Source organism: Notamacropus eugenii, chromosome 1 (assembly GCF_028372415.1).
Source record: "Notamacropus eugenii isolate mMacEug1 chromosome 1, mMacEug1.pri_v2, whole genome shotgun sequence".
In the NCBI taxonomy this organism is placed as follows: Eukaryota; Metazoa; Chordata; class Mammalia; order Diprotodontia; family Macropodidae; genus Notamacropus; species Notamacropus eugenii.
The window spans coordinates 429,522,135-429,547,976 of NC_092872.1; the positions used below are offsets into that span (position 1 = coordinate 429,522,135).

The window sequence follows — 25,842 nt, forward strand, 5'->3', positions numbered from 1 at the left end:
GATGTGTTCCAGCTACCACACTGCATCAATAAGGGTGCCAGATCTAAAATTTTGCTCTCCCAGATCCCATCCTCATACTCTTTTGACAGAACTATAGTTGATCCTTTGGGAAGAGATTCTAGGCTCCACATCAGCTTCAGTGAAATATTTTTCTGGGTCCTGCAAGAAATAAGAGAGAACCAGAAGGGATGCCTCCTTAGAGGACCAAGCCTCTTCCTAAGCCTTCTGTGAGTTCGTGAAAATAAAAAGTGGGAGGTAAGGCCAAGATTTCTCAAATCCAGGAGAGAACCCTAAAGGATTCCCCAACACCACCACCCACCAACCCAGACCTCAAAAGGAGTTTTTTTTTCTCATATCACATGCATTTAAAGCCTAGGACAGTATCTTGCATATATTATGTGTTTAATAAATATGAGTTTAATTGAATTAAATTCAATTTGCCAGTTGGAAGAGAAGGTAATACTCTCTTCTCTGCCCTTGATGAAAAATACCTGATGCAGTCAGAAGAGCACAGATGTGGAGTCAGTGGGCCTGGCTTCCAATTCTGGCCCGGCTAATGCCGGCCCATGTTCTGCCCCTCCATTCCGATACTCAGTTTTGTTATACACACACACACACACACACACACACACATCCAACACATACACACATATATGTATATATGTACATATATACACACCCATATCTATACACACACACACACACACACACACACACACACATCTTCTAGAATTTAATTCTATGATGAGAATGTTGACCAGAACTGAATGTAAAACAAGGCCTCCATTTCTGAGCTGAGATCTCTCCACCAAGTCAGTAATCAACAAGCATTTGTTAGGTAGCAATATGTGCCAGGCACTGTGCTCAGCGATACTGGGACACAAAGACAAAACCCAAACATTTCCCACTCTCAGGGAGATTGTATTCTATCAGAGGAGACAATATGTGCAAATATAAACAAATCCTGAAGAAATACAAAGTAAATACCAAGGTGTTTAAGAGAGGGAGGACAAGTCTCAAAGCTTTCTTCTCTTGATGTCTTAAGCCTGATCTTCTAGTTCAAGAAAGCCACATACAGTAGGGATCCCTTGTCTGACCCTTATTCATTAAAGCTTCAAGTCTTGTGTAACATTTCAGGCTCAAATTTGCTTCTGTTTAATTTGTCTCTGATTTGGCTTATATGTCATACCCTTTCCCCCATCTCCCCAAGTGTAATCAGCAATTGTTGACTTTGGAGGACAGTAAGAAATACCACAATTGTGATATTTCATACTGCTTTCTTGAAATCTGTCATCACATCCTTCATTTCCTGATTCTTCTGTCAAGTTTGGCTATATAAGGTCCCTATTCTCAGAAGAAGTTGAAGGAGGAGTCAGAGTATCTGAGAATTCATCTCTGCTGAGACGCCTCTGAGAGATCCAGGTCAGACCAACCATTCCATCTCCATCTTCCCTTGGAGGTAGGACAAGAAGTTTCTTTGCTCTTCTTATGACTAAAAAACCAAAAAACCTTTCAAAGACCTGCTTTCCTCAAATCCCTATAAGCCTCTGCTCTTACATTAAGGAATTGAGTGAATAAAGCAGCTTTCCTAGGGGACCTTGTTTGACTAATTATTCAAGGCATAGCTGAGTGAGTCTATTTTAAAATCAAACAGGACTGATGAATCTCAGTGCAAATGTACATCTATATGATTGACTCAATAAATCAATAACAGGCTAGGGAGTGGATTTGTGAATTCATTGATATAAGGAATTGATAGATGAAGAAATTCTCTCTACTAATACAGGTCAGCAACTGGTAGTCTTAGAGAATTATTTAGAAGAGTAGGGAGAGAGTAAATATCCAGGATCACATAGCAAGGATGTGACAGAGATATTGATTGGAAGCCAGGTCAGTCTAGCTCCCATACTCACACACATATGTGCATATAAATACATATACAGAGACAGATAGATAATCTTGCCACTACCACTGGACCAATAATATTGCTTAATAAATGATATAATTAATTGTCTAGGAAGTCTTGGTCAAATCCTTTCCTTGTAATGGACATAATTTTCTTCCTCTATAAAATGAAAATGTTCACCTAAATGGTCCATAAGGGTTGATGTTTTATTCTTATTTCCCTTTCAATTCACAAATTCCATAACTCTAGACCAGAGGCTTAACTGGTGTGTGTGTGTGTGTGTGTGTGTGTGTGTCTGTGTGTGTGTGTGTGTGTGTGTGTGTGTGTGATAGATCTCTTTGGCACTCTGCTGAAATTTATGGACCCCTCCTCAGAGCAATGTTTTTAAAAGATAAAATACATAGGATTACAAAGGAAATAAGTTAGACAAATACAGTTACTGAAATATCGGGGGGGAAATTCACAGACTCCACATTTAGAACTCTTGCTCTAGAAATAGGAAATCTGGAAGTGATAGTAATGATAAGACAGTTAATGTTAATTATGAAACCACTAAATTGAGTATACCTTTAATATGATGGTTTGAATAGAAATTAAAGTTTGTCTCTATTCAGGACTACCCAATTGAGTGTTTTGACTAAAGCCTAAATAGGTGCAGCACATCTTCAGAAAAGTGTCAGAAACAGCCAAATTCTTGAATCTATGATGGAGTTTTCCAATCTTTGTCCAACCCCAGGAAGTAACAGCCCCTAGCATTATTGAATATTAGATTGAGAATGAACCTTATACATAGAACATTGAATGTCAGGACTGGAATGGTTCTCAGAGTTGTAGATTAGACATCTTTAATGGCAGACTTGGGGTTAGAACCCACAGTTCCTGACTGCCAAGAGTTGAATATTCTTTCCACTGCACCACTCTAAGTGCCCTGCTGGTCATGCTACTTCATGGGAGACTAGTAAAACTTGAGAAGGCCCAAAAGGAGTTTGGTATTCCCAAATGCTTGAGGGGAACCTGTGCAAGAATATAGGAAGCAGTTTTAGGTCAAAGCAAATGAAATTGGTACCAAGGAAGAAACAATCAGAGTGAGCCCTGAGGCTTTGCACAGGACAGAAACAGGAATTCAAGAAAAACTGAGATGTATTTGAGGGGCTCCTTCAAAAACAGAAATTACGTGTGGAGCACAGGTCCAACCTAAAGCAGGGAACCTCATCCCCTTGTTTTCCTTCAAACAGATTCCTTGGGAACCCAGTGAAGAAACCATCTTGGACTAAGGAACCATTGTCACAGACCCCTAGGTAGGGAGAGGGAAGGTATTTCTTCCCTTCTTTATTTACCACATTAATTTAAACCTTTAAATTTGTATTTGTCTGAATAATAGCAATAGCTAATTTGATTAGAGATTTCTGACTATCACAAGTGCGTCCAGAGGAAAAATTTAGCCTTCACTTTATGTTTAAGTAATTTTTTAAAATTGCCTAATGTGTTCATTCTTTTGATGTCCTCCATCAACTCTTTCTCACCCCTCAAAAAGGGTTTCTTGTGGCCCCATTCAACTGTGGGTGTCTCTCTCTGGTTTGATTCGTGTTGACTCTTTTTCTTTCTATGAATCAGGAGCAAAGAAGATGCTTCAGATTTGGGGCCTCATCCTCGTCTGTGGCCTGAACACACAGAGCTTGGCCCAACTTGAAGCCATCCCTGTGGATCCTGTTGGTGTCCTTGGCCCTGTTCAGTCCCTTACCCCACCAGATCTCCTCTCAGGCTTATTAGATGGTAAGTTAACCTCTTAGTGGGCAATTGCTGTGGAAGGAAAAGATGGAATTCTTGAGTGCCCTAGGAAGGGTACCTCAAGGGTGATCTAATCCAACCCATTTCTGTAGCATGAATCCCTTCTCTAGTATCCAAGGATGGGAAATGCATGAGATCTAGAGAAATCTATTCTGCCTTAAAGCATTCTGACTGATTAATAAGGTTTTCCTTCTAAGGACTGAAATGCACCTAAGTGTATTGGGGAAGGGAGGGCAGTAGCAAGGTAAAATAGAAAGGGATATGGCATTTGGAAGATGGGGAAAGCCCAACTCATGGGTATATCAAAGGATCAAGGCAGATCCTTCAAACCCTTCCCTGTTGGACATACTAATCTTTGAGTTTTATGGAGGACCTTGCACTTTGTGTATAATAATAACCTAAATTCATTCCAAAGCATGACTAACCACTTAGCACTACACAGGGTCTACACAGGAAAGAATCTTGGATTTGTAGTCAGAGAATTGAGTTTGAGTCCCAGGTCTTCCAAACACTACCAATGAATCCTTGGATAAGTCACAACTCAAATTCTTCACCTATAGAATGAAGGATTTGGGCTAAATGAAGTCTCAGGTCCCTTCCAGCTCTAAATCCTATCATTCCATTCCAGGTCTCACAAAGGGACTTCACAACTTAAATGTGCTTGGTATTCTCCACAATCTCCCCATCATGGATATTCTACAAACTGGGAGAGGTTCATCAGGAGGTCTCCTTGGAGGCTTACTACCCAAAGTATCCTCGCTGATTCCTGGGCTGCAGAATATACTTTCGTGAGTCTCCTTGATGTGTGATTAGCCTCAAATTTGAATGAGTAAATGAGAAGGTCCTTAACAAAGACAACATTCCTGATGTCCATGAAGCAAGGTGGCTAAAAAGAGCATGAGGAAAGGTTGAGAGGGTCTTTAAATGGCACAGATGGCAGAGAAGGTTGAGAAGTTTTTCATCTTCTGGTAGTTAGAGAGGGAAACTCAAGAACCAATAGGTCTAATTTGAAAGACAGTAGTATAACTACAAAGAGTATTTGATTTTGGAGAGGAAAGACCTGGGATCTATCACTGATTCTTTGCTACTAACTTGCTGGGTGACTTTGAACAAACACTTTAACTTCTCTGGGCCTCAGTTTCTCCATCTGTAAAATGTAGGAGTTGGGCTAAGCGATCATTAAGGTAACTTTCAACTCTAAAATTCTTTGAGTCTACAAGAAAGTCCTTGGATTAGATGCTGGGTGTGGGTATAAATATGTCTCTTGGTTACCAGATCCGCACCACCTCTGCATTTCCAATTAGACATTAGGCAATGGTATTAGTAAGGATATCAATGTGCCAGGTACTGTTCTAGGGACTGAAGATACAAAGACAAAAACAATACTATTCCCACTCTTGATAAATTTACAATCCATGGGGTGAGATAACATATACATGAATAAATATATGCAAAGTACATTGTTAAAACATTTACATTTGTAAATTTGTAATATTTAGGCTTTTGCTCTACTTCAAAATATGTTTTGGGGGTGTGTTTTTGGCAGGAAGGGGTGAGATGGGGAAGGCACTAGTAGTTGGGGGGGGGGAAATTTCATAGAGAAAATCAGTCAATAAACATTTATGAAGAGCCAGATATTGTGCGAAGGGTGTGAATACAAAAAGAGGCAAAGATAGTCCCTGCCCTCAAGGAGATCACAATCTAACAGGGGAGATAACAAGCAAACAAATATGTAAAACCAAGTTATTGCTGGATAAGGAAGAAATAGTTAAAAAAGAGAGGAGGAACTAGAATTAAGAAGCATCGATTGAAAAGACTTTTGAAGGAAACAAGGGATTGTGGGAGGTGGAGGTAAGATGGGAGAAGATTCCAGGCATGGAGGGTAGCCAATGTAAGAGCACAGAGATGGGAGATGGATTGTTATGTATGAGGAAAAGCAGGAAGGCATGTTTAACTGGACCAAGGAGTTGGAAAGGTAGGTTAGGGTTAGGATGTGAAGGGCTTTTAATGACTGAGGAGCTTGTATTTTGACTCTAGAAGCAGTAGAGAGCTAGTGGAGTTTGCTGAGTAGGGCTCCAGTCAAAAGTCAATGCCAGGGTTCAGAATTTATGGAACCTTTGGCTGAAGATACCCTCCCAATCTGTCTAGCCCCTTTCTCTCAACTGAGAAATGATGGGTGTTCACGAATGGTTTGATTTGTGGCTCAAGGTGTGGTTCATCCTCTAAAGGATATAAATTTGGGGGAGTTCCCTTACAATGTGACTCTCTGTGCAGGATCAGTGTCACCAATCCTGTCCTCTTGGAACTTGGGCTAGAACAGTCTCCTGATGGACATCGACTTTTTGTAACAATCCCTCTTGGAATGGTCTTGGAACTGAAAACGTGAGTGATATTTAAGAGCCTGGAAGGTCCTGTTCAGGAAATGAGGGAGGGTATTAGCACAAGGGACTTGGATCCCCAGGGATTTTAGGCTTATCCAGTGTATGAAAGATGTCAGGTGAGGTGGTCAATTGGGAGCATTGCCACTCTATTGAATGTACATTCTCTGAGTCCAGGGTGTATCAGAGTGTGGTTTCATTTTCAACTAACCATGGAGGTTAACATTGAGAATCCTTCAACTTCAGAGAAGTTCCTGACTTCCTTCATCATTCCCTTGAGAGACTTCATCTGGTATGTCTCCTCCAAGCCATTCCTTGGACAGTTAGAGTCTGGGATCCTATTCCATGATTGGTCATGTTTGGCTCCCCATGATCTGACCTAATTAGACCTGTTGTAACAGCCCTGAAGCAGGAAATTTGAAATCAGGGACCAGTTAGAACAGGACTTTGTGTCAGAAGACTCGAGTGTGAGACCCTGTTGTGCCACTTACCTGTTGTGGGACTTTGGGCAAGTCATGACTCCTTTCTGTGCCTCAGTTCTGTCTTCCATGAAATGAGGAATTAACCTTAATGATTTTTCAGTCCCTTTCAGCTCTGACAGCCAAATGGGTTAATGAGGTTTGCTGAATCCAAGAATTGCTGCCTTCCTGGGCACCATCCAATTTCAGGGCCAAAGAATCTGGAATTGTTGCCATTTCTGTTTGCCCTAATGGCAAGAAGCTGCATAGAGACCGCATTGTACTCTGACCCTCAGTTTCTTCATCTACACTGTAGGAATGATAATCCCTGTTCTTTTGGCATCATAGGGCATTTGAGAAGTTTGATTGTGAAAATGAATGTGAGAGTTGTCTGGAATGTACTGAGTACTTACAAAGGGAAAGTCTACAAGTGAACAGAGTGGGAGCTCTGCATAACCACAACTCCATTCCTGCTTTGATGTGGTCAATAGAGGATCTTCTTCCTCCTCTCTCTCTATCTCTGTCTCTTTCCCCAATCTGTCTTTATTGCTTTATTTTTCTTGCTTAGGTTACTGATTGATGACCTTCTTAAGGTGGATGTTAAGCTGAATATCACAGTGGAGCTCATCGCAGTGAGGGATAAAGATGGAAAAATCCACTTGGTGATTGGTGATTGTAAGCATGACCCTGGCAGCTTAAAGATCAGTCTCCTGGAAGGGTGAGTCATCAAGGATCAATCCTTTGGGGGCCTGATCTCACCAGCCAATGCCTATGCTTGGTGGTGGGAAATGAGCTTTTATTTTCCCTCTTTTGATCTGTTCATTTGACCAGGCTCCAACAGAAGAAAAGGGCTGATTGGCCATAGACTCAGGAATTTCCCACCAATGAGAAAATATTCAATCTTTCATCCTGCTCCCACCCCCAATGTGCTAATTCTCTATCCATATATTCCTTCCATTTTCCAGGGTTGCACCAATTCTAGTACAAGAACTTGTAGACACAGTGACAAAAACTCTGTTTGAAACTCTTCCACAGTTGCTACAGAAAGAGGTAAATGTAAAAATGCAGTTTTCCTCAGAATCATTAGGTCAGATTATTACTTTGGAGCAGGTTAATGCACCCTGAAAGTGAGGAGATAAGGGATCATAGGATCATAGATTCAAAGCTGGGAAGGAGTTTGTAGGTTAAGGCTGATCCCCTCCTTTTACAAATGGGAAAGCTGAGGCCAATAGAGGTTAAGTGACTTGTCCAAGGTCGCACAGATTTTAAAAAATATCTGAAATGGGATTTGGACCCAGGTTTTCCTGATTGCCCTGCACTTTCCTACTACTCCATGTTGTTTTAATGAGATGGGAGGAGATTCTATCTCTGCCTGACTTGCTCTGTGACTTTTTCTGGGCTTCATGTTCCCCAAGTGTAAAATAAAAGGATTTAATGAGGTTGTTTCAAAAGTCCTTTTGAGCTCTAACATTGAATAATATATGTTCTAAGGACCCTTCTAGCTCTGATATTCAATGTTTTATCTGATCACTGACAATCTCTCCAGGTCAGGAACCCCAGTGATGAGAAGTCCTGTGGGATCTCCCTTCTGTTTCTGTTCATTGTTTCATTCATCTCACCTTCCCTTCTGTGCTGGTGTTGTAGGTCTGTCCTCTGGTTAATGAGGTCCTCAGTGGTCTGGATGTTACCTTGGTACATGATGTGGCTGGTAAGTTTCTGATCAAATATTCTTCCTCTCTGTCTGCAAATGATTGGATAGCCCAGATGATTTTGCCATATCTCCATGTTGTCACACTTGACATTTAAGTACTGTGAGCAAAAAAAAACAGAACTTACCACCTCAAATGAATACAAATCTGGGATCTCATCTGTTAAATTCTGCTTTTGCTTCTCATCTAGCCCCAGACCCCTGTGGAGGGTCTCAATTTCCTCATCTGTATATTAAAGGTATTGAACTACATAATGTCTAAGTTCTTCTCTACCTCTAATCAATGATCCTATAAGGAGATTCATGTCGGATAGCAGAGAAACTCAACTGAGCACAGCTTATTAGTTCCTTCTCTGCTGGAACTGGCTGTCCCCATTCAAATCCAGAGAAAAGGTTGCTGATCCATCTGGTGGTAGGTTTTGGCCTCTTCAGAATTCGTTATCCCTGGCTCCTTTAAGACTATTTTCTCAAAGTTCCTGAAGGTGGAACTAGAGACTGATTCTCAAGACCCTCTGTTTCATGTTGGTTCCCCCAGTTTGAGACATATGTTCTTCCTTTCAGATTTATTAATCCATGGGCTTTCACTGCATGTTAAAGTGTAAACTTTCTCAAAAGAGACAAACCCTTTCTTCAAGTAGGTAAGGGTTACTATATACCTTTAATTTTCTGTGTTTTCCAGTGCATTTCCTATAAATGTAGAATTTTGGAATCTTATAATCTAGAATCTGTTAATCCTGGAAATGTAGGACTGTGGAATCTGAGAATTTCAGAGAAGTAAAATCATAGATTTATCGAGGTCCAAATTTACTCCTGACAGAAACTTTTTCTCACTTCAAATTTTCTCCTTCTTGAAGGACCCCCAACAGAAGAGACCTGAGTACCTGTGTTGGAGTTGACACTAACTGAAATGAAATACATTTGATTTACTGGGGTCCATGAGGTTTGTCTTCCCTGTCTTTGGATCCACTCTCCACAACTGAACCTTCTTTTTGGGCATGCTATTCTTTCCCTTGAGTTTTTCTTGCAATAAACTTCTCCCTATCTCTGCATTGATGGAATAGTCATTGTTCATTCTCTTTGATACCAATTAAGTGGTGAGTGGTGGTAACAGGTGAGTTGAGCATGTTCTTTTGTCTTGAGGAAGCTCTTCAGGGCAGGCACAAAGCCCAAAACTGGGCACTCAGAAGGTACTTAATTAGTCTGTATTTGTCAGCATCAGGAGAAATAGGTTTTGTTAAGCTCACCCATTATCCCTCAGCTAGGTAACTGTTGCTTTGATCAAATCACTCACAATTCTGGGCCTTGGTCTCCTAATGAGAAAAATGGGATGATATCCATCTAGGAGAAAATGAGTTCATAGACAAAGTTTTTTGGAGAAATGGAGTCTGGATGAAAAATTGTTGTTATTATTATATATGCAGGTAAAGTCATAATTTCCTGGGAACTTTGAAAAATATAAGGGATACAATATGTGAATCCATAGTCCTTGCTCTCCCTCCTGGCTCCTCCCATATCCTCTCTCTGTTTTTTAAATCCTCCTTCACTACTCTGGATGAACTTGAATCTCTAGAATCTATCTGTATCCATTGGAATCCCCATTGGTCCCAGGGGACAGGAAAGATGATAAAATCCTGAACCTAGAGTTAGGTCTGGTTTCTTTCAGGTCACAAACTTCTTTTAGGTCACAAATCTAACAATCTAGATTGGCAGTCAGGATAATGGGGTTCTGGTCATGGCTCTACCCTTACCTTAGTTCAGGAATTTCTTTGAGCACATCATGAGTGTCAGAGCTGAAGGGGTCTCACAGTAGGCCTAGACCCACCTCACTAGAGGAGGAAACTGAGAGTCAAAGAGAGAAAGTTATTCCTCCAAGGGCACATACTCAGCAGCAGAAGGAGATTTTTCTTAGTGGAGGTGTTGGGCTAGTAGGCAGTGAGGTAGCATGGTTGATGGAACATAAAACTTTGAGTCAGGAAAACCTGAGTTCAAATCTAGCCTTGGATACTTACTATGTGCATGTCATTTGTCCTCTCTTTTAGCATCTGTGTGTTACTTGACCTCTGCTTGTTTTAGTTTCCTTAGCTATAAAACGGTTGTCTTCCCCACCATCATCACCATGCACACACGTACTGTTAATTACCTACTACTGCCCCAATTCCATTTAATCCCTTAGCATCAACATATTTTTAAAAAGGGATATTTCTTATGAAGATTTAGCAAGATAAATAGTACAAGTATTTTTACCTAATACTATGGGGGCACACTCTATACTATCCCACCTTGGTCTCTGGGGAGAGTGGGACAGTTTCTCAATAGCATTGTTCCTACCAGCTTTATGTCCAAATGCTGCATCACTAGTGGATTTGTCCTTGTCTCAGCTACCAGTAGCCTAGAACCCAAAGGTCACTCCTTGTTCCTGGGGACAGCGATTCTGGGCTAGCTAAAAATAATACTGAGAGGATAGGAAACCTGAACATTCATTCTTCTGGCCTTTTAAGACTCATAAGACTGCATTCTTCAATTCCTTCACCTAGCATTTAAAAGAAAAAATGCAGGGATGAAAGACATAGATCATGTGTCAGCCACAGTGGGCAGGGCCCAGGGCCTCTCTCCTTGTGGCATTGTCTTTCCCCGCATGCCATTAACAAAGAAATAAAATCAAGAGCAAAAGAACTGAACAGAATGTCTTAAGAGTGAAATTTCTGAGGTTGAGACCTTTTTGAAGAGCTTCTATAAATATCTTTTGTACATGTGGATCCTTTTTACATCTTTTATAATCTCTTTGAGATGCAGACCTAACAGTGGTATTGCTGGATGAAAGGGTATACACAGTTCATAAAGCTTACTTTTAAGAGTCCCAGGGAGCCACATTTCCCCAAAACCCACTAACATATATAAAATATTTGAAATATGCTCCCATCATAATTTGGACTTTAGTCACAAATTTAGTCTGTAATTAGTTTGTAATGCCATAAATTTTAGCAAATGGGGAAATGATCTCCTTCTCAGTTATCTATTTTCTCTCTCTCTTTCCAGTTTAAGAATAAATTTTGACCGTGTTAGAGGAGAATCTAGTCTATTTGATTGGCCATCCACAATTCAGTCTATCCTCAGACTGAATTGGGATCACTATCCTCAGAAGCCACTTCCAGAGATTGTTTTTCAATCATTGTCTAGCATGGAAGAGTGTATTTATTTTTAGACTCTTCCTTGTCTCCCAGAACCAGATAACACAAAAAATCCAGTTAGAAGATGGGAGAAAACATAATAGATAGGTCTCTTGCTTATAAGTTTGCCAAATATCAAGTGGAAGGGCACAGGGTTCAGATTTCTCTTAGTCTTGGTCCAGGTAGATACTTAGAAACAAAAGAAAGCACTTCTGTTGAATTAAGAGGTTCTCTGATATAATCTTTGCATTCTACTGCCAAGTCATTGCAAGATACCAAGTTAAATAGTCCCAACTCTGGGCAACAGTTCATAACTAAGAAAATATCAGGTACAAGAGCTCTGTTAAAGTCATCGAAGGATCCAGTTGATCCTCAGATTAGATCAGGAACCATTGATATACCATATGATAAATATACCAAAGGATCTAGTCTAGCCTCATTTTAATAAGTGATATGCTATATATGGACAAAATATAGTTAGTCAACACTTCTGATATTATGGTTGCTATATAATAAATAAGCCAAAGGGCCAAATCTTTTCTTAGGCTGGATCAGGAGCCATTGACTGTCTTAAATACCAACTCAATTTCTAATAGGTATCCTCCTAGTTATTTTCTCACCAGTTTCATAGAGTAGAAATTAAAGAAAATGACTCACTGCTCTGTAGAATTTTGGAGACAGTAGAATACTACAAGGCAAGAGTGGGTAAGAAATTTTACCTATTAGATGCCTCAGTGATCCCAGATATCCCCTGGGGATGCCAGCCATTCTGCCAACTCTGCCAAATCTCGTTTGGTTCTCACAAAATTTCTGAGACGATACTAGGGCAGAGAAATTTCTGAACTGAGAATTTCTCAAATTTCTTTTTCAACCTTTATGTAGGATCAAACAGAGCTAATAATGTTGTACCAACCATATCTGTAACAGATTGGCCTGTGGCTTAAACTAACAGTTTTATGAACAATGTCCCTTCTAATAAGATGCTAGACCTCTTGGCCTTCTCATTGCCCTGGTGTTTTACCCTTGAGACCTTTGGGCCTTGCGCTTTGTTTGATATTGCTCCCTAAAAACTCTTGTACTTTGCCATCTACCCTGCTGCAGCAGGGTAGGAGTGGGGCTCCTATCTACTCTGCAGCTAAATACTCAGTCCCATGTGAATGCTGTCCCCTAAGTAGAATGTAGGGCAGCTAGCTGGCAGATAGAGCCCCAGACCTGAGTTGAAAGCCAGCCTCAGACACTTCCTAGCTTGGTGACCCTGGGCAAGTCACTTAACCCTGTTTGCCTCAGTTTCCTCATCTGTAAAATGAGCTGGATAAAGAAATGGCAAACCACTCCAGTATCTTTGCCAAGAAAACCTCAATGGGGTCGTGAAGAATCATACTTGACTGAACAATAAGGATGTGAGCTCCCTGAGTTTCTATTTGCACCTTCCAATTATAGTACAATGCTTAGCATTTAGTAAGAGTTTAATAAATCATTTTGATTCCCCCTCTTATGGTAAAGTCCTCTGATCTTGAGTGAGATAATTAATTTCTTTTAACAACTGGATGCTAATTGAATCTGTAATCCAGAGTGATAAAGTTATAGAGATAAAAATATTCCCCTTAAGAATCAGTCCATGTCCTAACCATTTTGATTAAATAGTCCCCTGTGCTTATGGAGGTTTGTATGTGTAAGCTAGGGGTGGGGAACTTGCCACCTTGAGGCCACAAGTGGCCCTTTAGGTCCTCAAGTGCAGCCCTTTGACTGAATCCAAACTTCACAGAACAAATTCCCTCAAGTAAAGGATTTGTCCTGTAAAACTTGGATTCAGTCAAAAGGCTGCACCCAAGGACCTAGAAGGCCACATGTAGCCTTGTGGCCTCAGGTTATCCATCCCTGGTGTAGGCTGTGGGGCCCATAGAAGCATAACATCAGGTAAGCCTTGGTTCCCAAATGAACTTGGAAGACAAAAAGAACCTGTCTACTCTTGCTCTATCCTCTCTTTACAATCCAGATATGTCCTCAATTACCATTGCTTTGGTTCACATAAGACATGTTCTACTTTGGATGAAGAATGTGTTAAGGTCCATTCCCATCATGACCAAATGTCTCATTTTCCCATCTCATGAGACCTCGGGCATCCCCGATATATGAAATTCTTAGCAAAAGTATTGAAAAAACATTACTCTTTTTTCATTATAGCCACCCCATCTCAAGGAGCTTACATTCTACTGGGGAGAGACTACACATAAAAGCCTGCTGAAAAGTAGGGGGAGTAGAAGGGAGAAAGAAAAGAAAATTGATGGAAGTGGAGATGGTGGAAAACTAGGGATGAATCTTAGCTCTGCTACAAATTACTTATGTTGACATGAGAAAAAACGTTTCCTATCTTTGAACTTCAGTTTTTGTTTTCTGTAAAATGTGGGAGTTTGGTTAGATAATCTTAGGACCTAGTCAGCTCTAAATCCTAGAGTCCTATGAATCCCAGATGTGCTTATCATGCCTTCACCCTTGTGATCCTACTTATCCTTCAGTGAGTCCAAGTGCCTACTATATGTATTCTGGGCAACTAGGTGGCAGAGTGGATGGAATGCTAGACCTACTCTTAGAAAGACTAATCTTCCTGAGTTCAAATCTGACCTCAGACACTAGCTGTGTGACCCTTGACAAGTGACTTAGCCCTGTTTGCCTAATTCCTCATCTGTAACATGAACTGGAGAAGAAAATGGCAAACCACTCCAGTAACTTTGTTAAGAAAACTGCAGATGGAGGTACAGAGAGTCAGACATGGCTGAAAACCCCTAGAAAACAGTAAAATTGTAAGCTAACCATCTCAAATAGCTGTTATGAGAATCAAATGAGCTAATGGAGATTTTGTTTTGTAAATTTTCAAGTACTGTGTTAATGTGAGGCACATAAAGGACACTCTCCTGCGGTCCCCTGATGTTTGATCATGGTGTCTAGGTTATCCTGAATTATGACAGCCTGGAGAAGTCCTATGAATCTAATAAGGATCATTAGATCTGAGGGATTGTTTTGAGCAGGTATTCTAACCATTTTTGGTGTCATGGACTCCTTTGGCATTTTGCTGAAAACCTAGGACCTCTTATCAGAAGAATGTCTTAAAAATTCATAATTGAAAGAAATGATAAATTTCAGTTTAAGGTTATTGGAAATAAAGGTGTAATTTTTTCCCCACCCAAGTTCACAGATCCCCTGAAATTTATCCATGGATGCCTTGGGGGTCTCACATTAAGAATCCCTAATCTAGACGAGCTTCCTCATTTAATAGAAGAGGAAACTGAAGTCTAGACAAGTGAAGTCATTTGTCCGAGATCATCCTACAGTAAGTGGACATGCTGAGGTTCAAACCCAGAATCTCAGTCTCCAAGATCAGTCCTCTTTCCACAGACCAGTGTGGTCTCTTTTTGTTCCCACAAGAACTCTCTGAGACAGTCTGAGCAAATGTCATCATCCCCATTTTACAGATAATTGAAACTCACAGAGGCTTTGAGCACAGTAATGGATACTACAGTATGTCTTCTCTCACTGCAGCAGTCGGTGAACATATACTGTGTGCCAGGCATTATCCTAAATATAGGAATAGAAAGGCAGTCTCTGGCCTTGAGGAGCTCACAATCTAATGGAGGGGGAGAAGTTCATAAAAAGAAGCTGAAAGGGGGGAGGGAGGAGCAGGGGGTGTTGAGGAGGGGTGAGTTTCAGAACTGAGGTCACCTCAAAAGACCATAAGTTTCTGGAGATTATGAAGTACTGGAGAGCTGTGGAGTGTGGAAGCATGATACTCATCCCGAGACTGTGACTACGAGGTGATGATTTAAAAAAAATTACAAGTATCTAGAAAACTGTTTTCTAAGAAATGCAGAACTAGTACTATGCATTGGTGATGGGTGTGTGTGTGTGTGTGTGTGTGTGTGTGTGTGTGTGTATGTGTGTGCTTACACCAGGAAAATTATGGAATCTAGAGGTATTAAAGTAAACATTTGTTACTATTGTGATTATTAACAAACCTCTTTCCAGTTACAAAAACATTTTCACAAACTTTGTCTTATTAAATCCTCATCGGATAATGCTGGTGTCATTGCTGTTTTATAGATGAGGTTCATAAAGGTAAAGAGAACTTGACCCAAGTTGCATGTCTAGTAAGCAGTGCTACTAAGATCCACGCCCTAGTCTTCTGACTCTGACACCATATTTCTGTCTGTCTCTCTCTCTGTCTCTGTCTCTCTCTCTCCTTCTCTCTCTGTCTCTGTCTCTCTCTCTCATAGAGAAGCCTAGAGTTGGAAAGCCTCTTAGCCGACCTTTAGCTGAAGTATGACTCCACTCTACAATACCTCTTAGAGATAGTTAGCCTTAATTCTCAGTGAGCAGGAGCTCACAGCTTAATGAGACAGTGCCTTGGAATAGCTCTATTAAGACTTTTTTCCTTATATGGAACTGAAATCTTAACTTAGTAAAAACAAATAAACAAACAACAACCCTCAGTGAATTCATTGTCCGTTTCATGAGTGCACACAGGTTATTTGATATGCAGCATGGTATAGTAGATCACTGACTTTAGACTTAAAGAACCCAGGTTCAAGTCCTATTTTTGGTATACCTGTGTGATTTGGGGTAAGTTGCTTAACCTCTCTGGGACTCAGTTCCCTCATCTTTCAAAAATGAGGTGGTGTTGGGCTAATATTCTTTGGGGTCCCTTTCTAGCTGTAAATTGGGTCTTTACAATTTTCATCATACTCTGTCTTTTCACAGATGAGGAAATTGAAACCCAGATATGGGAAAGCGATGTGTTCCAGCTACCACACTGCATCAATAAGGGTGCCAGATCCAAAATTTTGCTCTCCCAGATCCCATCCTCATACTCTTTTGACAGAACTATAGTTGATCCTTTGGGAAGAGATTCTAGGCTCCACATCAGCTTCAGTGAAATATTTTTCTGGGTCCTGCAAGAAATAAGAGAGAACCAGAAGGGATGCCTCCTTAGAGGACCAAGCCTCTTCCTAAGCCTTCTGTGAGTTCGTGAAAATAAAAAGTGGGAGGTAAGGCCAAGATTTCTCAAATCCAGGAGAGAACCCTAAAGGATTCCCCAACACCACCACCCACCAACCCAGACCTCAAAAGGAGTTTTTTTTTCTCATATCACATGCATTTAAAGCCTAGGACAGTATCTTGCATATATTATGTGTTTAATAAATATGAGTTTAATTGAATTAAATTCAATTTGCCAGTTGGAAGAGAAGGTAATATTCTCTCTCTGCCCTTGATGAATAAAGCTCTGATGCAGTCAGAAGAACACCAGATGTGGAGTCAGTGGGCCTGGCTTCCAATTCTGGCCCGGCTAATGCCGGCCCATGTTCTGCCCCTCCATTCCGATACTCAGTTTGCTTATACGCACTTGTACATACATACACACATCCAACACATACACACATATATGTATATATATACATATATATCCACACATATCTGTATATATATTCATACACACACACACACATCTTCTAGAATTTAATTCTGTGATGAGAATGTTGACCAGAACTGAATGTAAAACAAGGCCTCCATTTCTGAGCTGAGATCTCTCCACCAAGTCAGTAATCAACAAGCATTTGTTAGGTAGCAATATGTGCCAGGCACTGTGCTCAGCGATACTGGGACACAAAGACAAAACCCAAACATTTCCCACTCTCAGGGAGATTGTATTCTATCAGAGGAGACAATATGTGCAAATATAAACAAATCCTGAAGAAATACAAAGTAAATACCAAGGTGTTTAAAAGAGGGAGGACAAGTCTCAAAGCTTTCTTCTCTTGATGTCTTAAGCCTGATCTTCTAGTTCAAGAAAGCCACATACAGTAGGGATCCCTTGTCTGACCCTTATTCATTAAAGCTTCAAGTCTTGTGTAACATTTCTGGCTCAAATTTGCTTCTGTTTAATTTGTCTCTGATTTGGCTTATATGTCATACCCTTTCCCCCATCTCCCCAAGTGTAATCAGCAATTGTTGACTTTGGAGGACAGTAAGAAATACCACAATTATGATATTTCACGCTGGTTTCTTGAAATCCGTCATCACATTCTTCATTTCCTGATTCTTCTGTCAAGTTTTGCTATATAAAGTCCCTATTCTCAGAAGAAGTTGAAGGAGGAGTCAGAGTATCTGAGAATTCATCTCTGCTGAGACGCCTCTGAGAGATCCAGGTAAGACCAACCATTCCATCCCCATCTTCCCTTGGAGGTAGGACAAGAAGTTTCTTTGCTCTTCTTATGACTAAAAAACCAAAAAACCTTTCAAAGACCTGCTTTCCTCAAATCCCTATAAGCCTCTGCTCTTACATTAAGGAATTGAGTGAATAAAGCAGCTTTCCTAGGGGACCTTGTTTGACTAATTATTCAAGGCATAGCTGAGTGAGTCTATTTTAAAATCAAACAGGACTGATGAATCTCAGAGCAAATGTACATCTATATGATTGACTCAATAAATCAATAACAGGCTAGGGAGTGGATTTGTGAATTCATTGATATAAGGAATTGATAGATGAAGAAATTCTCTCTACTAATACAGGTCAGCAACTGGTAGTCTTAGAGAATTATTTAGATGAGTAGGGAGAGAGTAAATATCCAGGCTCACATAGCCAGGATGTGACAGAGACACTGATTTGGAGCCAGGTCAGTCTACCATATACACACATATGTACATGTATGTATATATGTGTGCATATTCACACACATATATACATATAAATACATATACACAGATAGGTAGATAGTCTTGCCACTGCCACCAGACCAATGATATTGCTTAATAAATGATATAATTACTTGTCTAGGAAGTCTTGCTCAAATCCTCTCCTTGTGGTGGACATAATTTTCTTCCTCTGTAAAATGAAAAGATTCAACTAGATGGTCCCTAAGGGCTGATGTTTTATTCTCATTTCCCTTTCAGTTCACAAATTCTGTAACTCTAGACTAGAGGCTTAACTGGTGTGTGTGTGTGTGTGTGTGTGTGTGTGTGTGTGTGTATGTGTGAGACAGATCTCTTTGGCACTCTGCTAAAGCTTGTGGACCCTTCCTCAGAGTAATGTTTTTAAAAAATAAAGCACATAGGATTATAAAGGAAACAAGTTATAAAAATACAGTTACTGAAATATTGGGGGGAAAATTCACAGATGCCACATTTAGAACCCTTGCTCTAGAAATAGGAAATCTGGAAGTGATAGTAATGATAAGACAGTTAATGTTAATTATGAAACCACTAAATTGAGTATACCTTTTATATGATGGTTTGAATAGAAATTAAAGTTTGTCTTTATTCAGGACTACCCAATTGAGTGTTTTGACTAAAGCCTAAATAGGTGCAGCACATCTTCAGAAAAGTGTCAGAAACAGCCAAATTCTTGAATCTATGATGGAGTTTTCCAATCTTTGTCCAACCCCAGGAAGTAACAGCCCCTAGAATTATTGAATATTAGATTGAGAATGAACCTTATACATAGAACATTGAATGTCAGGACTGGAATGGTTCTCAGAGTTGTAGATTAGACATCTTTAATGGCAGACTTGGGGTTAGAACCCACAGTTCCTGACTGCCAAGAGTTGAATATTCTTTCCACTGCACCACTCTAAGTGCCCTGCTGGTCATGCTACTTCATGGGAGACTAGTAAAACTTGAGAAGGCCCAAAAGGATTTTGGTATTCCCAAATGCTTGAGGGGAACCTGTGCAAGAATATAGGAAGCAGTTTTAGGTCAAAGCAAATGAAATTGGTACCAAGGAAGAAACAATCAGAGTGAGCCCTGAGGCTTTGCACAGGCCAGAAACAGGAATTCAAGAAAAACTGAGATGTATTTGAGGGGCTCCTTCAAAAACGGAAATTATGTGTGGAGCACAGGTCCAACCTAAAGCAGGGAACCTCACCCCCTTGTTTTCCCTCAAACAGACTCCTTGGGAACCCAGTGAAGAAACCATCTTGGACTAAGGAACCATTGTCACAGATCTCTGGGTAGGGAGAGGGAAGGTGTTTCTTCCCTCCCTTATTTACCATATTGATTTAAACCTTTAAATTTGCATTTGTCTGAACAGCAGCAATAGCTAGTTTGATTAGAGATTTCTGACTATCACAAGTGTGTCCAGAGGAACAATTTAAGCTTTCACTTTGTATTTAATTAATTTTTTAAAATTGCCTAATGTGTTCATTCTTTTGATAGCCTCCATCAACTCTCTCTCACCTCCCCCCCCAAAAAGGGTTTCTTGTGGTCCCGTGTGGCTATTGGTGCCTGTCTCTGGTCTGATTTGTGTTGGCTCTTTGTTCTTACTATGAATTAGGATCAACGAAGATGCTTCAGATTTGGGGCCTCATCCTCGTCTATGGCCTGATCACACAGAGCTTGGCCCAACTTGAAGCCATCCCTGTGGATCCTGTTGGTGTCCTTGGCCCTGTTCAGTCCCTTACCCCACCAGATCTCCTCTCAGGCTTATCAGATGGCAAGTTAACCTCTTAGTGGGCAATTGCTGTGGAAGGAAAAGATGGAATTCTTGAGTGCCCTAGGAAGGGTACCTCAAGGGTGATCTAATCCAACCCATTTCTGTAGCATGAATCCCTTCTCTAGTATCCAAGGATGGGAAATGCATGAGATCTAGAGAAATCTATTCTGCCTTAAAGCATTCTGACTGATTAAAAAGGTTTTCCTTCTAAGGACTGAAATGCACCTAAGTGTATTGGGGAAGGGAGGGCAGTAGCAAGGTAAGATGGAAAGGGAGGTGGCATTTGGAAGATGGGGAAAGCCCAACTCATGGGTATATCAAAGGATCAAGACAGAGCCTTCAAACCCTTCCCTGTTGGACATACTAATCTTTGAGTTTTATGGAGGACCTTGCACTTTGTGTATAATAATAACCTAAATTCATTCCAAAGCATGACTAACCATTTAGCACTACACAAGGTCTACACAGGAAAGAATCTTGGATTTGTAGTCAGAGAATTGAGTTTGAGTCCCAGCTCTTCCAAACACTACCAATGAATCCTTGGATAAGTCATAACTCAAATTCTTCACCTATAGAATGAAGGATTTGGGCTAAATGAAGTCTCAGGTCCCTTCCAGCTCTAAATCCTATCATTCCATTCCAGGTCTCACAAAGGGACTTCACAACTCAAACATGCTTGGTATTCTCCGCAATCTCCCCATCATGGATATTCTACAAACTGGGAGAGGTTCATCAGGAGGTCTCCTTGGAGGCTTACTACCCAAAGTATCCTCACTGGTTCCTGGGCTGCAGAATATACTTTCGTGAGTCTCCTTGATGTGTGATTAACCTCAAACTTGAATGAGGAAATGAGAAGGTCCTTGACATAGACAACATTCCTGATGTCCATGAGGGAAGGTGGCTAAAAAGAACATGAGGAAAGATTGGGAAGGTCTTTAAATGGCACAGATGGCAGAGAAGGTTGAGAAGTTTTTCATCTTCTGGTAGTTAGAGAGGAGAAACTCAAGAACCAATAAGTCTAATTTGAAAGATAGTATTACTACAAAGACTACTTGATTTTGGAGAGGAAAGACCTGGGATCTATCACTGATTCTTTGCTACTAACTTGCTGGGTGACTTTAACCAAATACTTTAACTTCTGTGGACCTTGGTTTCTCCATCTGTAAAATGTAGGAGTTGGGCTAAATGATCATTATGGTAACTTTCAACTCTAAAATTCTTTGAGTCTACAAGAAAGTCCTTGGATTAGATGCTGGGTGTGGGTATAAATATGTCTCTTGGTTACAAGATCCGCACCACCTCTGCATTTCCAATTAGACATTAGACAATGGTATTAGTCAGGATATCAATATACAGGCATTTATTAAGGTCCTCCTATGTGCCAGCTACTGTGCTAGGCACTGAAGATACAAAGACAAAAACAATATCATTCCCACTCTTGACACATTTATAATCCATGTGGTGTGATGACATGTACATGAATAAATATATGCAAAGTACGTTGTTAAAACATTTACATTTGTAAATTTGTAAAATTTGGGCCTTTGTTCCACTTCAAAATATGTTTTGGGGTGTGTTTTCGGCAGGAAGGGGTGAGATGGGGAAGGCACTAGTAGTTGAGGGGGGGGGGAAGATTTCATAGAGAAAATCAGTCAATAAACATTTATTAAGAGCCAGATGTTGTGCGAAGGGGTGGGAATACAAAAAGAGGCAAAGATAGTCCCTGCCCTCAAGGATATCACAATCTAACAGGGGAGATAACAAGCAAACAAATATGTAAAACCAAGTTATTTGCTGGATAAGAAACTAATAGTTAAAAAAGAAAGGAAGAACTAGAATTAAAAAGCATCAATTGAATAGACTTGAAGGAAAGAAGGGATTGTGGGAGGTGGAGGTGAGATGGGAGAACATTCCAGGCATGGAGGGTAGCCAATGTAAGAGCATAGAAATGGGAGATGGATTGTTATGTATGAGGAAAAGCAGAAAGGCACATTGAACTGGACCAAGGAGTTGGAAAGGTAGGTTAGAGTTAGGTTGTGAAAGGCCTTTAATGACAGAGGAGCTTGTATTTTGATTCTAGAAGCAGTAGAGAGCTAGTGGAGTTTGCTGAGTAGGGCTCCAGTCAAAAGTCAATGCCAAGGTTCAGAATTTATGGAACCTTTGGTTGAAAATACCCTCCCAATCTGTCTAGCCCCTTTCTCTCAACTGAGAAATGATGGGTGTTCACGAATGGTTTGATTTGTGGTTCAAGGTGTGGTTCATCCTCTAAAGGATATAAATTTGGGGGAGTTCCCTTACAATGTGGCTCTCTGTGCAGGATCAGTGTCACCAATCCTGTCCTCTTGGAACTTGGGCTAGAACAGTCTCCTGATGGACATCGACTTTTTGTAACAATCCCTCTTGGAATGGTCTTGGAACTGAAAACGTGAGTGATATTTAAGGCCTGGAAGGTCCTGTTCAGGAAATGAGGGAGGGTATTAGCACAAGGGACTTGGATCCCCAGGGATTTTAGGCTTATCCAGTGTATGAAAGATGTCAGGTGAGGTGGTCAATTGGGAGCATTGCCATTCTATTGAATGTACATTCTCTGAGTCCAGGGTGTATCAGAGTGTGGTTTCATTTTCAACTAACCATGGAGGTTAACATTGAGAATCCTTCAACTTCAGAGAAGTTCCTGACTTCCTTCATCATTCCCTTGAGAGACTTCATCTGGTATGTCTCCTCCAAGCCATTCCTTGGACAGTTAGAGTCTGGGATCCTATTCCATGATTGGTCATGTTTGGCTCCCTATGACCTGATCCAATCAGACCTGTTGTAACAGCCCTGAAGCAGGAAATTTGAAATCAGGGACCAGTTAGAACAGGACTTTGTGTCAGAAGACTCGAGTGTGAGACCCTGTTGTGCCACTTACTTGTTGTGGGACCTTGGGCAAGTCATGACTCTTTTCTGTGCCTCAGTTCTGTCTTCCATGAAATGAGGAATTAACCTTAATGATTTTTCAGTCCCTTTCAGCTCTGACAGCCAAATGGGTCAATAGGGTTTGCTGAATCCGAGAATTGCTGCCTTCCTGGGCACCATCCAATTTCAGGGCCAAAGAATCTGGAACTGTTGCCATTTCTGTTTTGCCCTAATGGCAGGAGGCTGCATAGAGACCACATTGTGCTATGACCCTTAGTTTCTTCATCTGCACTGTAGGAATGATAATCCCTGTTCTTTTGGCATCATAGGGCATTTGAGAAGTTTGATTGTGAAAATGAATGTGAGAGTTGTCTGGAATGTACTGAGTACTTACAAAGGGAAAGTCTACATGTGAACAGAGTGGGAGCTCTGCATAACCACAACTCCATTCCTGGTTTGATGTGGCCAGTAGAGGATCTTCTTCCTCCTCTCTCTCTGTCTCTGTCTCTTTCCCCAATCTGTCTTTATTGCTTTATTTTTCTTGCTTAGGTTACTGATTGATGACCTTCTTAAGGTGGATGTTAAGCTGAATATCACAGTGGAGCTCATCGCAGTGAGGGGTAAAGATGGAAAAATCCACTTGGTGATTGGTGATTGTAAGCATGACCCTGGTAGCTTAAAGATCAGTCTCCTGGAAAGGTGAGTCATCAAGGACCAGTCCTTTGGGGGACTGACCTCACCATCCAATGTCCATGCTTGGTGGTGGGAAATGAGCTTTTATTTTCCCTGTTTTCACCTGTTCAGTTGACCAGGCTCCAACAGAAGAAAAAGGCTGATTGGCCATAGACTCAGGAATTTCCCACCAATGAGAAAATATTCAATCTTTCATCCTGCTCCCACTCCCAACGTGCTAATTCTCCATCTATATGTTCCTTCCATTTTCCAGGGTTGCACCAATCCTAGTGCAACAACTTGTAGACAGAGTGACAGGAACTCTGATTAAAAATCTTCCACAACTGCTACAGAAAGAGGTAAATATAAAAATGCATATTTCCTTGGAATTATCATGTCAAAGTATTACTTTGGAGCAGTTTAAAGTACGCTGACAGTGAGAAGATAAGGGATCATAGGATCATAGATTTAAAGCTGGGAAGGAGTTTGGAGGTCAAGGCTGATGCCCTCCTTTTACAAATGGGAAAGGGCCAATAGAGGTTAAGTGACTTGTCCAAGGTCACACAGATTTTAAAAAATTTCTGAAATGAGATTTGGACCTAATGAGATGGGAGGAGATTCTATCTCTGCCACTGACTTGCTCTGTGACTTTTTCTGGGCTTCATATTCCCCAAATATAAAATGAAAGGATTTAATGAGGTTGTTTCAAAAGTCCTTTTGAGCTCTAACATTGAATAATCTATGTGTAAGGACCCTTCTAGCTCTGATATTCAGTGTTTTATCTGATCACTGACAATCTCTCCAGGTCAGGAACCTCAATGATGAGAAGTCCTGTGGGATCTCCCTTCTGTTTCTGTTCATTGTTTCATTCATCTCACCTTCCCTTCTGTGCTGGTGTTGTAGGTCTGTCCTCTGGTTAATGAGGTCCTCAGTGGTCTGGATGTTACCTTGGTACATGATGTGGCTGGTAAGTTTCTGATCAAATATTCTTCCTCTCTGTCTGCAAATGATTGGATAGCCCAGATGATTTTGCCATATCTCCATGTTGTCACACTTGACATTTAAATACTGAGCACAAAACAGAACAGAACTTATCACCTCAAATGAATACAAATCTGGGATCTCATCTGATAAATTCTGCTTTTGCTTCTCATCTAGCCCCAGACCCCTGTGGAGGGTCTCAATTTCCTCATCTATATATTAAAGGTATTGAACTACATAATGTCTAAGTTCTTCTCTACCTCTAATCAATGATCCTATAAGGAGATTCATGTCGGATAGCAGAGAAACTCAACTGAGCACAGCTTATTAGTTCCTTCTCTGCTGGAACTGGCTGTCCCCATTCAAACCCAGAGAAAAGGTTGCTGATCCATCTGGTGGTAGGTTCTGGCCTCTTCAGAATTCGTTATCCCTGGCTCCTTTAAGACTATTTTCTCAAAGTTCCTGAAGGTGGAACTAGAGACTGATTCTCAAGATCCTCTGTTTCACTTTGGCTCCCTCAGTTTGAGACATATGTTCTTCCTTTCAGATTTATTAATCCGTGGGCTTTCACTGAATGTTAAAGTATAAACTTTCTCAAAAGAGACCAACCCTTTCTTCAAGCAGGTAACGGCTATATATCTTTAATTTTCTGTGTTTTCCAGTGCATTTCCTATGAATGTAGAATTTTGGAATCTTATAATCTAGAATCTGTGAATCCTGGAAATGTAGGACTGTGCAATCTGAGAGTTCCAGACAAGTAAACTTGTAGATTTATCCAGGCCCAAATTTGCTCCCGACAGAAACTTTTCTGATTTCAAATTTTTTCCCTCTTGAAGGACCCCTAACAGAAGAGACCTGAGTTCCTGTGTTGGAGTTGACACTAAATGAGATGAAATACATTCGATTTACTGGGGTCCATGAGGTTTGTCTTCCCTGTCTTTGGATCCACTCTCCACATCTGAACCTTCTTTTTGGGCATCCTGTTCTTTCCCTTGAGTTTTTCTTGTAATAAACTTCTCTCTATCTCTGCATTGATGGAATAGTCATTGTTCATTCTCTTTGATACCAATTAAGTGGTGAGTGGTGGTAACAGTTGAGCTGAACATGTTTTCGTATTTTAAGGAAGCTCTTCAGGGCAGGCACAAAGCCCAAGAACGGGCACTCAGAAGGTACTTAATTAGTTTGTTATTTGTCAGCATCAGGAGAAATAGGTTTTGTTAAAGCTCACCACTATCCCTCAGCTAGGTAACTGTCACTTTGATCAAATCACTCAACAATTCTGGGCCTTAGCCTCCTAATGAGAAAAATGGGATGATATCCATCCAGGAGAAAATGAGTTCATAGACAAAGTTTTTTGGAGAAATGGAGTCTGGATGAAAAATTGATTATACTGTTATATATGCAGGT

The 25,842-nt window shown here is 40.6% G+C and overlaps 2 protein-coding genes across 2 annotated transcripts; both read left to right on the forward strand.

Moving 5' to 3' along the window:
* The first annotated feature begins 1,370 nt into the window (after window positions 1-1,370).
* On the forward strand, window positions 1,371-9,271 carry LOC140526417 (BPI fold-containing family A member 1-like). The gene is made up of 10 exons (XM_072642622.1): window positions 1,371-1,459; window positions 3,142-3,204; window positions 3,521-3,679; window positions 4,323-4,482; window positions 5,969-6,076; window positions 7,099-7,248; window positions 7,496-7,580; window positions 8,175-8,238; window positions 8,800-8,876; window positions 9,093-9,271. The coding sequence occupies exons 3-9, from the start codon at window positions 3,532-3,534 to the stop codon at window positions 8,838-8,840; spliced, it is 756 nt and encodes a 251-aa protein (XP_072498723.1). The 5' UTR covers window positions 1,371-1,459; window positions 3,142-3,204; window positions 3,521-3,531; the 3' UTR covers window positions 8,841-8,876; window positions 9,093-9,271.
* A 10,465-nt stretch (window positions 9,272-19,736) lies between these two features.
* On the forward strand, window positions 19,737-25,054 carry LOC140526427 (BPI fold-containing family A member 1-like). The gene is made up of 7 exons (XM_072642631.1): window positions 19,737-19,884; window positions 20,528-20,687; window positions 22,202-22,309; window positions 23,332-23,481; window positions 23,729-23,813; window positions 24,358-24,421; window positions 24,983-25,054. Exons 1-7 carry the CDS (start codon window positions 19,737-19,739, stop codon window positions 25,021-25,023), a joined length of 756 nt encoding a protein of 251 aa, XP_072498732.1. The 3' UTR covers window positions 25,024-25,054.
* Window positions 25,055-25,842: the final 788 nt, after the last annotated feature.

What these genes read in the sequence shown, in the direction of transcription:
- LOC140526417 (XM_072642622.1), top strand. Translation starts at nt 3,532, where the DNA reads ATGCTTCAGATTTGGGGCCTCATCCTCGTCTGTGGCCTGAACACACAG. An exon ending in CCTCTCAGGCTTATTAGATG is followed by an intron (nt 3,680 to 4,322) that starts GTAAGTTAACCT and finishes ATTCCATTCCAG; the next exon opens with GTCTCACAAAGGGACTTCAC. An exon ending in ATGGTCTTGGAACTGAAAAC is followed by an intron (nt 6,077 to 7,098) that starts GTGAGTGATATT and finishes TTTCTTGCTTAG; the next exon opens with GTTACTGATTGATGACCTTC.
- LOC140526427 (XM_072642631.1), top strand. Translation starts at nt 19,737, where the DNA reads ATGCTTCAGATTTGGGGCCTCATCCTCGTCTATGGCCTGATCACACAG. An exon ending in AAGATCAGTCTCCTGGAAAG is followed by an intron (nt 23,482 to 23,728) that starts GTGAGTCATCAA and finishes TCCATTTTCCAG; the next exon opens with GGTTGCACCAATCCTAGTGC. An exon ending in CTTGGTACATGATGTGGCTG is followed by an intron (nt 24,422 to 24,982) that starts GTAAGTTTCTGA and finishes TCTTCCTTTCAG; the next exon opens with ATTTATTAATCCGTGGGCTT.